General features: G+C 36.9%; 3 protein-coding genes across 3 annotated transcripts; 1 reads left to right on the forward strand and 2 right to left on the reverse strand.

Annotated features, from left to right (window-relative positions):
* Nucleotides 1-2,319: 2,319 nt before the first annotated feature.
* Nucleotides 2,320-6,109, forward strand: LOC9314047 (protein NRT1/ PTR FAMILY 5.4). The gene is made up of 6 exons (XM_002876208.2): nt 2,320-2,763; nt 2,890-3,107; nt 3,201-3,452; nt 3,947-4,224; nt 4,979-5,369; nt 5,529-6,109. Exons 1-6 carry the CDS (start codon nt 2,694-2,696, stop codon nt 5,985-5,987), a joined length of 1,668 nt encoding a protein of 555 aa, XP_002876254.1. The 5' UTR covers nt 2,320-2,693; the 3' UTR covers nt 5,988-6,109.
* On the reverse strand, nt 6,001-11,675 carry LOC9312323 (F-box protein At3g54460). Its single transcript, XM_021024959.1, has 8 exons — nt 10,975-11,675; nt 7,849-10,401; nt 7,549-7,762; nt 7,193-7,465; nt 7,046-7,105; nt 6,833-6,963; nt 6,431-6,545; nt 6,001-6,295 (listed from the first exon to the last, which is right to left on the reverse strand). The coding sequence occupies exons 1-8, from the start codon at nt 11,544-11,546 to the stop codon at nt 6,101-6,103; spliced, it is 4,113 nt and encodes a 1,370-aa protein (XP_020880618.1). The 5' UTR covers nt 11,547-11,675; the 3' UTR covers nt 6,001-6,100.
* A 747-nt stretch (nt 11,676-12,422) lies between these two features.
* On the reverse strand, nt 12,423-14,573 carry LOC9314048 (uridine 5'-monophosphate synthase). The gene is made up of 6 exons (XM_002877934.2): nt 13,717-14,573; nt 13,531-13,614; nt 13,307-13,389; nt 13,136-13,223; nt 12,801-13,055; nt 12,423-12,706 (listed from the first exon to the last, which is right to left on the reverse strand). The coding sequence occupies exons 1-6, from the start codon at nt 14,503-14,505 to the stop codon at nt 12,575-12,577; spliced, it is 1,431 nt and encodes a 476-aa protein (XP_002877980.1). The 5' UTR covers nt 14,506-14,573; the 3' UTR covers nt 12,423-12,574.
* Nucleotides 14,574-15,050: the final 477 nt, after the last annotated feature.

The following is a 15,050-nucleotide window of genomic DNA, read 5'->3' on the forward strand; positions in this document are numbered from 1 at the left end:
TGACAATGAGTGGAGTGGCCCATATCCCTTATATATTACTTAGGATCCCTTCCAACTTCCGATGTGGGACATTATGTCCTAACTTCCGACAGCTAGAGGTCACAACTCTCACCGATCACCAGTCACCGTCACGATGAAAGTCTCTACCGCCGTCTTCAACCACCACTTTCTCCGTAACACTTCGACCCTTTAGCTTTTCTTTGCCTTGAGCCTTCTCCATGTCACCTCCAAGTCTTCTCCGTGAGCTCTTCTCACGTCTCTTGCTCGGCTGACATTGCAACCGGCTTCAGCTCCCTCGTTCAACACCTTGGTGTTAACCTTGGTTCCTCCTCTTTCTGGTTTTGATCCACTCGGATTCTCAGCCGTAGTCATGGATTGGGGCTTCTCCACACCGTTGCCGCCACCTTAGTTGCTTCCTCTTTGACGCAAGGCTTCATTGCCTACATTTCATCTCGGAGGCTGCAACCAAGCTTGCATTGGTGCCTTCTTCCTTGTTCTGCTTCAGCCACAGAACTCTCACTCTTGGTTTGGCACTTCACAGGTTTGTTCTTGGCATCAACCTTCTTCTCAACCCATCTGGTGAATTGTAACGTTGTTGAACCTTGAACTCTGTTTCATGCACACTAACCTCATGAGTTTCTGTGAAGATGTTGACATTCTCACATCTAACCTCTTTTTACACTTAGAGGTTAGAACTCTCATTCTTTATGTCTCTCTCTTTACCACGCTCTGATATCATATTAGAATATGGGTTTCCAACTCAAAACCAATTGGCAATGAGTGGAGTGGCCCATATCCCTTATATATTACTTAGGATCCCTTCCAACTTTTGATGTGGGACATTATGTCCTAATAATAACTTGCATGAATCATAGATAAAAGTTGACCTAGACAAATGTTAGTCAACACTGTGAATATCCTACTACTTCACAAAACGACAAAAGCGTCGTGCTCGCATGACTTTAACGTCTATGATCAAAACTAATTAAAATTAATCAAAATATCAGATGGCTCTCATTGCTAACATTTATTGAGTTGAGCAGAGACATATGACTTCTTTTTCTCGGTCAAATTTATTCTTTTACATTTGATCTAAAACGCAATTTGTTTACGGTGGTAATAATGACAAGTAAAACTACTTACATATATATCTTGTAGTTTTCCAAGTTTTAATGTAGTTGGATGAGAATAAAGATTTTAATTGTGTCCATCTATCTCTTAATTAATCGTATGTAGAAGAATTATATCTACTATACATTTTTACAGCAGTTTTTGGGGTACCAAATCGGGTCAAATTTGTTTAATTTTGACCCGGAAATCTTCAATCGGATCTTTCCTTAAATTTTGGCAAAATTAAAAAACGAAAATAATTAATAAAATCTAAAATATATATACTTTCTCAACTAATTACTATATTTAAACGCTTTATTTATGGTATATTTTCTACAATTTTTATAGATAAAGAAATCAAATATGATGATTTAATGCTAATATAACAAATTTGTACTAATTTCCTAAAACCTCTCTACCTAATTTAAACATAAATATATGATTCTTATTTCACTTTTATTTGATCTTATATTTATATTATTTTAAATTATTATAAAATATATAAATAGTTAGTAAATTTTAGTTTTTTTTTTCTGCATATGTTACAATTCAAATTTTTTAAAACGGACATATATTACTCAATCGATGAATAAAAATATGTGTGTAATCTATATTAACATTTTTAAGAACAAATTGAGCATTTAATCATGTCGTTATTTTATTCAGACCCGAAATTGAGTCATTCGGATCTTTCTTTAATTTTTACAATTATCTAAAATGGAACAATATATCACGGGTGAAATCCTAATTAGTATTTTAAGATACAATTATAAATTGTTTTTACGGGTTGGACCAAAAACACACACTAATTTAAAAATATACATGGAAACTATTTGAAAGCAAATTTCAAATTAACTCGAATTATATGACATTTAAATAAAAGTGTTATTAAAAAAATAACAAAATGATGTTTAATTTCATTTTAGATTATATGGTTGGACGGGTTTGGGTCAATATTAATACGAGACAATATACCACAGGTGAAATCCTATAAATAACAAATCAAAATACAATTATACAATCTTAAACACTAAACAAAACAAATACAACTTAAAATTTTTTATTTTAGATACAACGCATGTAACCCGCGGTATACAACAAAAATTATTATACACAATAAATTCATCAATTTATAAAAATAAAAAAATCAAATAATTAACCCGCGGTGTACCGCAGGTCATATCCTAATATAGGATTAAAAACTCATTATCACATGAGCACCATGCACCAATCTAGGAATTCGAATTATAGGAAATCGAAAATTATAAATTAATTTATTAGTGGAAACATTATTACACCTAGCCAGTAGCCACCACCATTATGCATTTTACAAAAATAAAAATCTTATAAAGGTAAACCTTTTCTTCAAAGAGACCCCTCACTCTACATTTAAGAAATGTATAAATAAATATTAAACAAACACATGCAATAGAAAAACTTCCCTAGAGATCAGAATCAAAATTCAAATATAAAAAGGCCAGGCATCTCGGTGATCATAACAATCTCCATACCTGTAGAAAAACGTCTAGATACACTCACAATAATCTCAAGGTGCTTCGACGACTAGCAAAATTTGCTCAGCCATGGCAGATTCAACCTCCATCATCAATAAACGAACCAAAGGAGGCTGGAACGCTGCCGTTTTCATCATCGGTAAACATCCTCCTAATTAACACTCGCACGGATTTGGATATATTTTCCCAAATTTCATATATTGTCTAGTCTTTAGAGAAGTTGATACTACATGTGTACGTGTGATTAATTCATTAATCTTTGCAGTTGTGGAGATGGCAGAGAGATTTGCGTTCTACGGTCTTGCAAGCAACCTAATAACGTTTCTAACCAACGAGCTTGGCCAGTCCACGGCCACCGCAGCCAAACACATCAACACATGGATCGGTGTTTCTTGCATGTTCCCCATTCTCGGGGCGTTTCTAGCTGACTCAATCCTAGGCCGCTTCAAAACCGTTCTCTTGACTTCTTTCGTTTATCTCTTGGTCGACATATCGTTACAAAACCTTGACTCATTTTTCAAGATCTCAAACTAAAACTAGGATTAATATATATGAACGTTCATCAATGAATTTCAGGGAATGGTCATGTTGCCATTGTCGGTGACGGTGGTGGCGCCGCGGATGAGAGAAAAAGTGTTATTTATGGCATTGTATGTGATGGCGGTTGGAGAAGGAGGGCATAAACCATGCGTCATGACCTTCGCAGCTGATCAGTTTGGAGAGGCCAATCCGGAAGAGAAAGCAGCAAAGACTTCTTTCTTCAATTATTGGTATATGGCCATCGTCCTAGCTTCTTCCATAGCTGTTCTTGCCCTCATCTTCATTCAGGTCTTTTACTTTTCAATTTTCTCTTAACATCAACTCTCTCTTTTTAATTTGTTGTAGGAGAATTAGCTTTCGTTAGAGATATATTCATATGCTGGTTTCAAAAACTAATCACGTTAGCGGGCTAAGAAAAATAAACATGTATATGTAAGATAGTTACCTAAACAATGTAGTAGATCTTGATAACTGTATTTTGAATTATGAAAAGCGAAACATATCCTAATACAATATGAAATTTGGTCTACCTATATACCATTAGGTTTTCATAATTTTTTTGTTCTTTTTTACGAATTATATACGTCAACTTTTTCATATATTTAAAAATTAGTTGGTATAATAACTAGCGAACATGGTTGGCAGGAATACAAGATTATTTGATGATATTATTTTCCAGCTTCATTGAAGTTTTATCTTTCATTTTTTTTTTTTTATTATGAAAAAATAATTGCTTTTTTGATTATATCTCAAATCAAAACATTACTAATTTGTTTTCACAGGAACGAGTGAGTTGGTCACTAGGATTCAGCATAATAGCAGGAAGTGTGGTGATAGCTATAGTGATATTTCTGATAGGAATTCCAAAATATCGAAAACAAGTTCCGGTGGGAAGTCCCCTCACGAGGGTTGCTCAGGTCATCGTCGCTGCTCTGAAAAAATGGCGATTGAGCTCCACGCGCCACCACTACGGCCTCTGCTACGAGGAGGAGGATGAGCACAAGTCGGAGTCAACAAATTCTAATCAAATATATCTTCTTGCCAGAACCAATCAATTCAGGTACTTGCTTTCTATTAGTATACATTTATTTATTTATATCACCACTTTCTAATTATATACATTTATATCACCTTAATTTCAACAAATGTAAAAAAATTGATATATCCAAAGTGGTCCAACATGCTGGTTTTATGGGCACATCATATGCATCTTAATGTTAATATATTGGCCTAAAGTATGACTTAAATTACGTCGTCCAATTGGAACTGAGTCGTTGGAGGGACACCTGTTTTTCTATCGATTAAATATATATATATATATGTGTGTTAATATAAAGCTTGTGAGAGGATTGCATTGTACATTTCCAGCTGATGAAATCTCCTTTTTTGACTTTGCCGATTTTTGTTATATCCAAATTTATAAGATTTTAAGAATATATAACCATTTTCTCTTTTACTATTCTAAAGAATTCCATTACTGAATGAATTCGTACAACGCCACGTTCATAAGTTAGCTGGATAATGACACTAAATTGGTTCTGATTTGGAACATTAAATAAGATCCGTTTCAGAACCGAACAAAAAGAAATTCAAGTAAGAGTAATTAATCGAACAAATTCAACAGAGTACGAGATCGAAAACGAAAAAAAAAAAAAAAAAAAACACTTTTGGCATAATGGCATCACTTTTAACTTTATGCAAGTGTTAATTTATTTTGCAAGGTAAAACCATTGCATCTAATAGACATTGATTAGAAAAATGTGTTCAATGATCTACCACTAACTTTTGGGATGTATCAATTTGACATAATGCAGATTTCTTGACAAAGCTACAATTATCGATGAGATTGATCATAACAAAAATAGAAACCCATGGAGGTTATGTACCGTGAACCAAGTGGAAGAAGTAAAGCTAATATTGAGGCTCATGCCAATTTGGATAAGCTTGATAATGTTCTGTGCCACACTTACTCAGCTCAACACATTCTTCTTAAAGCAAGGAAGCATGATGAACAGAACCATTGGAGATCACTTCACTATTCCTCCTGCTGCTTTCCAAAGCATTGTTGGTGTCACTATCCTCATCCTCATTCCTCTCTATGACCGAGTTTTTGTCCCTATGATCCGTAAGATCACCAATCACCATTCTGGAATCACATCTCTTCAGAGGATCGGTGTTGGCTTATTTGTCGCTACTTTTAACATGGTAAAGTGAATTATTAATTATGCTAACTATGGTTTTGAATGGTGGCAGCAGATGGGGCAACCTATGCAGACTAACACGTTTTGGTCCTCAATAGACTAATCTTAATCTAAGCAATCAAATGAATGGCCTAACAATTTATGGAGTTGTGTTTTATAACAGATGATATGTGGGCTTGTGGAGGCAAAGAGACTTAGAGTTGCAAGTGATCATGGATTAATTGACTCTCCGAAAGAAGTTGTTCCAATGAGTAGCTTGTGGTTACTTCCCCAATACATACTAGTTGGTATTGGAGATGTATTCACTATTGTTGGTATGCAAGAGCTTTTCTATGATCAAATGCCTGAAACTATGAGAAGTATCGGTGCTGCAATCTTTATTGGCGTCGTTGGAGTCGGGAGTTTTGTTAGTACCGGGATTATATCAACCGTTCAAACAATCAGCAAAAGCCACGGTGAAGAATGGCTCGTCAACAACCTTAACAAAGCACATCTTGATTACTACTATTGGATAATCGCATCGCTCAATGCTGTTAGCCTCTGCTTTTATCTGTTCATAGCTAACCATTTTGTCTACAAGAAACTGCAAGACAAAGATGATGATGTTGAAGGCGAAAGATAAGTTTGATCAAAGATGTTTTGAAAGGATCGGCCTTATATTTATCCTAGTTTATATCCATACTTAAAAATGTGTAACAATTATTTGTTGTGATTACAAAAAAAAACCTACTTTTCTTAAGCTAATTGGTGATCTTTTAAACCTGCAAGCTGCGAAGCTGCAAATTCCATTTTGCCATCGCATCGGACAAAGCTAAGATGAGACAGGTAATTGCTTTCTGCCAAATCATGTAGCGTTCGACGGGACCGTGTTGTCTCCTGCTTCGCTTCTATGTAGTCTCCACTCAATAATCTATCACTCTTTTCTGCATCCTGCTTAAAACAATACACATATGGGACATTTGACATGTACACGATGCTCAGACTTTCACCAAATGCATGTCCAAGCTTTTACAGTCTGATGACTAGATAATTACGGAGCAATGAGGAAAAAAAAAGTAACCGTACCTCTAGGAATCTCATCATTTGTTCTTCAATCGTGCCACACATGGTTAAGGTTTCTACAAAAATAGGGCGCTTTGCACCCATCCGATGAGCACGACTGATGACTTGCTCTTCCAAGCTGCTCATTTGTGAACATTGTAGGAGTCAACACCATGGAAAGGAAAAATATTAGACCAGATATGCAATCTTAATATAAAAGGCGTCGCCGTGAGGAACCACTCAATTTAGCTTTTAGTTTTATCCATACGAGATAAGTATAAAGAACGGCCACCAAATGATTCACTCCAGAAACTCCAAAAATTTTAAAACAAAATGAAGTGAAAAATAGAAGAACATCAAGTTTTATATATTTGTTACTGATATGTCGTCTGTGTTTGCTGAATGTAAAATTGCTCAAAGTCGTACCTTTTATCCCAGATTGGCTCCATCAGGAAAACATGTGTTACAAAGCTCAAATCAAGACCAAGGGCCGCACTTCCATCCATCAAAAGTGCCATGCAATCAGCATCGTTCTGGAACATTGCCAGAGATTTCATCTGAAAAGTTGAAATCGAAAGTTATTTGACTTATAAAGGATAGCAAGATGTGAGAAAGAAATACAAATCAACAGCCAAGTACCTTATTACATGAATGCATTGGACTGTACATTTTACCAAACTTGATGCCAGCAGTTGTCAACTACAGAAGCATAGTATAAAACTGATCAAAGCTTAAAACACGAAGGAAAAATAAAAAATGATGTTACAAATACAAGGTAATTCATACCTGTTGTTCAATCACATGAATATGCTCAAGAAATTGAGAGAAAATCAATACTTTATCAACAAATACCATCTGAGATCCACAATCCTGTCCATGGGATTCTTTCCCCAAAAAGGTTCCTGAGGTACCAGCGGGATTGTCTTCCAGGTTGTCATTGTCAGTCTTGTTGAAAGACAAAATGCTTTTTCTATTACCCTCACGTAACTTCCTCAGCCTGTCTACGAGATAACTGACTTTACTGCTGGACGTAGATTGCCAGTCAGGATTCCAGTCGTCCTGAATAGTAAAGTAATGCGTTTGAGTATACTATTCCAGGAACCAAGTCGTTAACTTATAAGATGGTTTATGCACATATCTACCTGTTTATATGAAGGCTGTAACTCAATAAGATCCTTCGGCACAGGCCACTTTGGATTTGGATTTTCTGGTCGAGCCAACGTTTCAGGAGTTTGCATCTCATATAAATATCCACAACCAGGAATAGTACACCTTTCGCTATCAAGAGCAACACAATCAAGGCAAAGCAGGTGTCTACATGGAGTGATAACAGGAAGTCGGCACCATTCCCCACATCTATACATAAGATGAGAAGCAAAAGCCAAGTTATATACTTGTGACAAATGCCCCAAACTAATGAAAACATTGGATTTAAGATATACCTTTTACAGTTACAGCCACCAATAAGGCTATCTTGAATAAAAGAATACTCCTCCGTCGAAAGATCCAGACCATTTTCAAGTAAAGCATCCATTGTCTCTTTAATATCATGACCAGCGTCAGTCATTTTAATATGCCCAGCCACACAGCAAGATAGTCTGACATTACTGATGGTAATGCTTCGAAATTTCCACTGTTTAGAGTTAAGCAGACTTTCTACATGAGACGGATCATTCCAATCAGCTAATAAGATATTACGCCTAACTGTCTCCACAAGTTCATTGTAGCTTCTTGCATGCCCTGGAAGGAAATTAAGATATGTCACCTTCTTGATACACGGAGGAATCATCTTCAGATCTTTCTTTCTAGAGCTTATCATGCATCTCTGAAGCAGCTGAAGTAAACGCAAACGACCCTCCTCCATTTCTGCTTCAAATGGTCTAAGGATGCCAGCTTCCCAAAACTTTGGATTTTCTCCATATACTTTCTCGTGAAGAAACTTTAAAAGAGGTTGGATATGTGAAAGCTGGCTATTTGGTGTGTTAGGGGTTGGTGTTCCTGTCAATAGCCAACGACTACAAGCTGTCAGAGAAACAGCCATCTGAAATTTATTAGTCAAACTGACACTAGAACCAAGAGTGTGTCCTTCATCTAGCATGACCCTAAGCCAATGCACTTGGATCAATGGGCTTTTCTTCCGGGGATTCCATTCTGCACTTAAGCGACTAAAAGTTGTGATCACAACATCATAATCCCAAGCCAAGCTGTGTGGAGAAAGCTCTATATGGTCAGTCCAAACAAGAAGGCGAAGCTGATCAGAGCAAACATGTTTTTGGATTTGTGTTGTCCAATGATTAACTAAATTTGTGGGAACGACGATTAGAGTTGCTTTTGACAAATACAGTCTAAATGTATCCAGCGGCTGACAGAGAGCAACTTTGAGGGCAGGTACATCAAATACTAAGTTCTCAAGAAACTTCGGGTAAAACCATTTGGTGACACCCTTTTCAACTCTACTCTTAAGACCAAATGCTCGAAATATTGTCTGGAACCCAAGGGCATCTTTATTCAAACCCAACACTGGACCAGGTAAGCCAACTGTTTCCATCTGTGAGAGCTTCTCAAGAGGGAGTTTAGCAAGCCAAATTAAGGCTTTCTTTACGGTTGAGTTTACTGAAGACTTGTGTTCTCGAAGGACACTGGTGAAGAAAGAGATATTATCATTTTCTTCACCAGAGGCTCCCTTAGTATAAAACCCTTGCAAGTATTTTATAGGTTGAGATCTATCCCATAATTCTTCAGGATCATTACAACTCTGATATGCAGGGTCAGCATTGTTGCTACAAAACCATGCAGAACCTGTAACAGAAACACCTTCATCTATTATCCTCCGCCACTTTGAGCAAGAATCACACTGTATCCAAATATCGCTTTCCACATCCGAATCAGTAAGACCCTTTCTCTTGCAACCAGTTATCATACCACATTTCTTCCAATTACCGATTCTTTTAGCTTCCATCACTTTGGAGAGCTCAGATGCGCCATCATATACATGCAAGAGATTTTTCCTGACATTACCCAAGGGCTTTCTACATTGAGCTTTTACATCCAAGGACGCAGGGATGTGAGTTTCAAATTCGTTTTCAAAGTTTGAGTTCTTAGACTCCAATGTTTGATCAGCTGGATCCATCAGCCTAGCTTGCTTAAGTGGTAACGATTTCGACTCCAGCAGCGGACGAAAGGCTTCAAAAGAAAACTGGTTTCGACAGCTACTTGGACTTTGAAACCTCTTTACAGCAAACATGCCGTTAGAAGTGAACTGGTCACTCGTGTACTCATAATAGGCGCATTTTTTGTCACTTTTATGTGTACACCAAACGATAGGAAGTCCTTCAGGCGGATCAGCCATTGTTCCCTGCGTCTTTAAGATAAGGGATAATGCTGTTATCGTCTTTCCGAGACCTGGTTCATCGCAGAACATTCCCCCACGAAAATCCTTGACCATGGGAGCTGCCTCAGTGATTATATCACCAGTCACAGCATTTACATAGAAACTAAACCCATCCTCAGTATCAAAACTCAAGTAAAGGGGATGCGAGGAAACTTCAGCTTTCCTCTCACGCTCCAGCATCCAACCAACTGCTGCCTGCTGATGAGGAAATAGTTTTAGATTCATACACGGCACAATTAGAGAGGTCAATGATCTGAAGAGACGGCAGACTGCTGCAATGCTAAAAAGATCCTTTGTGTCAAGTTTCATCAGTATGCTAATCAAAACGTCATCTGAGAGATCCCATACACCAGATGCACAAGAGTCAGTAGACGGTAATACTCTAGAAGAACAAGACACATCATGATTTCCTGGACTGGGCAAGCTCTTAAAGATTTCATGTAGTTTGAACAATCGTCTTTTTGGAGAATCTGGGGCATTACAGAGTAATTTGCAATCAAACACATGACAGTCAGATAGATCCCAGATGGCTTTTATTTTTCCATTGGCCTCTTCCCAAACACTTTCCTCGTCAAGGATTGAGACTCTCAGTCCCCAGTCACAGCTGCAAAGAACTGGAATAGATTAAAAATTCGAGAGAAGTATCTATTCACACCCATCCACAAAAGAAGTTTGCATTCATGATAACAACAGATGCATTATCATTTGACATATCAACATAAAGATCGCTAAAGTGATACAGAAGAAAAAGAAAAACTTAACACTCCTATGGAGATACTTAATAAAAATTTCAGATATCCAATATATAATATGTACAAAAAAGGATACAATCTTTTATTAATGCATTAAGGTTGTTTCAAAACTTTGTCCAAACATAAACAGGAGGAAACGTAACTACAGATATCAAACCAGATGCTTTCGTAAGTTGGTCCACTTAACTTCCATTACCAGGAACAAGAAACATCATTGCTTAACAACAAAGTGAACCCTAATTGACATATCTCACCAGTAAATCTCCAAAGTAAATACACGAGAAGCACACATCAGAATCACATATAAAACCTGAATTCTACATACCATGAAATTTCTGAGGAACATATTCTCTCTAAACCAAGCAACCATAATTAAGCAAACAATCCTAGCTATAGAGAGATTACTCAGAGTCGAAACGAATTACCTCAAGTGCTTAAACAATGCAGCAGCAGTAGCTTGAGATTTGGGAAATTGCCATCCGGACCACAATGCAATAGGCAAGTAAACATCAACTAACACAACAGCTCTTTCTTCTCCATTCTCACCTTTATCAATCTTCACCACTTGAGAAAAGATGTTCAAACATTTGTTGGCAACCAAAGCATGAAGCTGCTGCACTACACTTATGCTTCCATTCACCATGCCTATACTCTTTACCCTCTTCCTCCCCTGTACGGTCTTCTCCTTGCTCCCGGATAAAACTCGGCTCTTCGACTTCGGAGACTTTCGTGTACGACTACTCTCTCCCTCAACGCACTTACGGCGTTTCTGCGGAGTCTGCAATCCACCGTCTTCACCACAATTCTGATCTCCTTCAGACGAAATTAGGGATTTGAGATTAGAGATGGGATTAATGAGGGATAAGATCAAGCCATTGTCGGATTTGAAACCATCATTGAAGATGAAACAGGAAGAGCCCAATTGAAGAAGACCAGGTGAATCGACGGAAAGAACGGTACAGAGAAAACCACAGAGTTTGTGATCATCATCGGCCATCGCCAGAATCTAAATCGACCACGGAATGCAGAAAGTATAAGGCTTTACAGATTTTCTCTAAAAAAATCGCATCTTTCTGTTTCAACCTCTGCGAAAGAAAAAGAAAATAAAATCACAAAGCAATTTTACTAAATTAGGGTTTATGTTTTTTTTAAGAAAATAAATATTCCAAGGGGGAAATAATATCATTTGTTATTGACTTGTTTCTCTCTCATCCAGCTCAGCAAAACAAGTTTCACGTTTGGCTTTTTAACCAATGAGATAGCTACAACTTGTAGCACAGCAAATATGTCCATACAAGAGAAAATTATCAAAGCATTTTTATGTTATTGGTTTATTAATTTGTAAATCCATATAGGATTTGGAAATCTCTATTAATTATGAAATCAAGATATATGAATTTTGCAATAACATATATTTACCCATGGATTTGAATCTTTCTATTTTTCTCTTTCAATTCCATACAAATCCATTTAAAACATAATTTGGATTCTCAAATCCAAAAACAAATGACTAAACGAATAACATGGGATTTTAACTAGTATTTATAAATCATAGAACCAATAACACATGATTTTAATTAGGATTTTAAAATCCATGATTGAATAACAAATGATCTTTGTTTGGATTTATAATTCCTTATAAATCCATGAGCCAATAACCCCTCCTTAATTTCTGTCAAAGCCTGTGTAATTCAATAATGGTTAATTCAATATCTGTTAGAGGTTCTCGTCAAGGGTATAACATTTCAAAGTTTCTATGACTTGTTTTTCAAGAGAAGAGATAATCACGTAGAGTTTGGAATCAAAAACATCATTGCGTGATTTGATTTCTGATACAACTTTTTAAGTTAATTTGAAACATTTGACAAAATCATATGAGAACAACTACTCTCCACGCTTCACTTTATTATTATTGAGAAATGAGAATTAAGTGAACAATCAACGAGACATGAGTCTTTAAACTAGCACAATCTTATATCACTAGCACACAAAAACAAAAACCTCAGCCATCTCTCAAGATCGAATCTACTGAGAGCACTTCTCCAAGTATGCATTCCATCCTTGAACTCTATACTCATGAGCCGTCTCTGCTGGGTTTTCCGCCTTTATGATTCCCCGTCCTACGATTATAATATCACTTCCCCTCTCAGTAATCACCTGAACAAAGAAAAGGAGCAACCGGCATTATATTTCCGACTAAAATACTAACAATGGATGTAAGATGAATGCAAGGGTTGGGAGAGAGACTCACAGAGTGTGGACTGTTATACTGCTGACCAAGTGCATCACCACCTTTCACCATTTGAACACCAGGCGTTGCATGAATCATAGACGGATACACATATCCACATTTCCAAGATGCCGGATTCACCGAGATGAATCCCATCACAAAATCAGAATGAGCGTCTGCGATTTTCACGGCTGCTGCAGTGTAGTCTCCTGTAGCAAGGTTACCTGCAGAGCTCATTTCAGCAAGCAAAAGCAAACCTCTACCACGAGGCATACCCTGCAATCATATAGGAATGTAACAAAACATTAGAAAACAAAAGAATCTATAATCAAGTAATAAAGAGAAATGAAAAATACCTTCAATTTCAGGCCATCCACGATTCCTGGCCCCGATATTATATGAGCGTTTACAATATCAGCCCACTCCAATATTTTAAAGATACCTCTGCGAACAAACCAGAAACATTGGCACACGAAAGCTCGAAAAGACCTGAATGAAGGCTAAGTGACATAATGTAGAAAAATTACCCTTCATACTGCATAGTGACAGTGTTACCAATGTCTGCAAACTTGCGATCTTCAAATATGAGAAATTTGTGCTTGTCTGCGATCTAAAGTAACCATAAACAATGGATCAATGAATATCGAAAAGAGCAATTCATCACAATCTTCACTTACTCTATGTAACTAAACCTATCAAAGAAACAGATTTTCTTAGATGTGTGAGAGCAAATTAGTACAAAAGTAATTACCGCACGGAGCTTAGAGCCAAAGTCAGGGGTGAAATCAGGCAAAATATCAACATGAGTCTTCAAGAGACAAATCTCTGGTCCCACCTGCATGAACACAAAACATTTGGAAGATGTCACTAAAACATAATTCAACTGACAACTCTTCAAATTTCGATACCAAGAACCGAAAATATCAATGATTCTAACCTTATCGGCAATGTCAAGCAATTCAGCAGCAGTTCCAACATCAGCAGCTAAGCAAAGATTGGTTTCTTTCTTCAACATAATATCAAACAGCTTCTTCCCCGTGGGATTCTTGGAAAGCTCAGACCTTTCCTTGAACCCCAAAACCCTAGGCTTAGGCTTTGGTTTCTCCACACTTGGAACACTAACCCTACGATTCTCTTCCAAAAACTTAAGCAAATTGACTTCAACCTCCTCTTCAATTTTCCCCTTTTCCTTCAAAACCCTAACCATATCCGTTAACATAATCATCGAATGTAACTTAATCCCATTCTCCGCCAGATTCTCCCTACCACCTTGTTGCCTATCGATCAAAACCACCGCGTCACTAACCTTTAACCCCACAGCACGAAGAGGCGCAGCAGTCTCAAGAACAGAGGCACCACTGGTTACAAGATCTTCGATTATCAAACAAGTTTGATCCTTTTCGAAGATTCCTTCAATAGCTTTGGATGTTCCATAGTCTTTAATCTCCTTGCGACGCATAAGCATAGGGATACCATTGGAAACAGAGACGACGGTGGCGATAGGGAGGGCAGTGTAAGGGACACCACAGATGACGTCGAAGGTTGTGGAAGGTGGAAGAGAAGAGATGAGAGTTTGTGAGATCTGTGTTAAGAGGGATGGATAAGAGACGATGAGACGGAGGTCGATGTAAACCGGAGAAAAGATTCCGGATTTGAGCTTGAAGTTGCCGAATTTCACGGCGCCGATTTCATGGAGCTGGAGAATCAGTGCTTCCATGGCTGACATTTTTGTTCTGCTGCTTTTGGTTTTGGTATCGGATGCGATGAGAGGGGACTTGGAAACGACTGCACACTGGAGAGTGTGGGCTTTTATATACTTTAGGTTTTGTTTTATTTTTGGGTTTCAATGTTTTTTTTTTTCTTTTTATAATAAACTGATAAATCATTAAGAACGTTGTGGGAAAAAAAAATCATTAAGCACATAAAAACGTAAATTTCTCATACTTATCATCTTTACAAATTTATTTACCTTAATTTTGTCATATTTGGATAATCTTTTCATTCAATTTCTTAACAGTATCAGAATGAAAGATGCAAACTGATCACCAAAAAAAAAAGAATGAAAGATGCAAACTGAATCTTTTTAATTAAAATTCGAGATCGTCGATTCCACTAATACATTTATTTTTCAATAATTTTATGTTTTATTTTGTAAATTAACAAAAAAATCTTTTAGTATATTAACTATAATATAAAGTTATTATGTTTTTGTCATTTGATAATAGTAATCCATCAAACCAAAAATCCTCTGTGAGAAAAATAGTACTAAGA

The sequence above is a fragment of the Arabidopsis lyrata genome (genome assembly GCF_000004255.2).
Source record: "Arabidopsis lyrata subsp. lyrata unplaced genomic scaffold ARALYscaffold_5, whole genome shotgun sequence".
Classification (NCBI taxonomy): Eukaryota; Viridiplantae; Streptophyta; class Magnoliopsida; order Brassicales; family Brassicaceae; genus Arabidopsis; species Arabidopsis lyrata.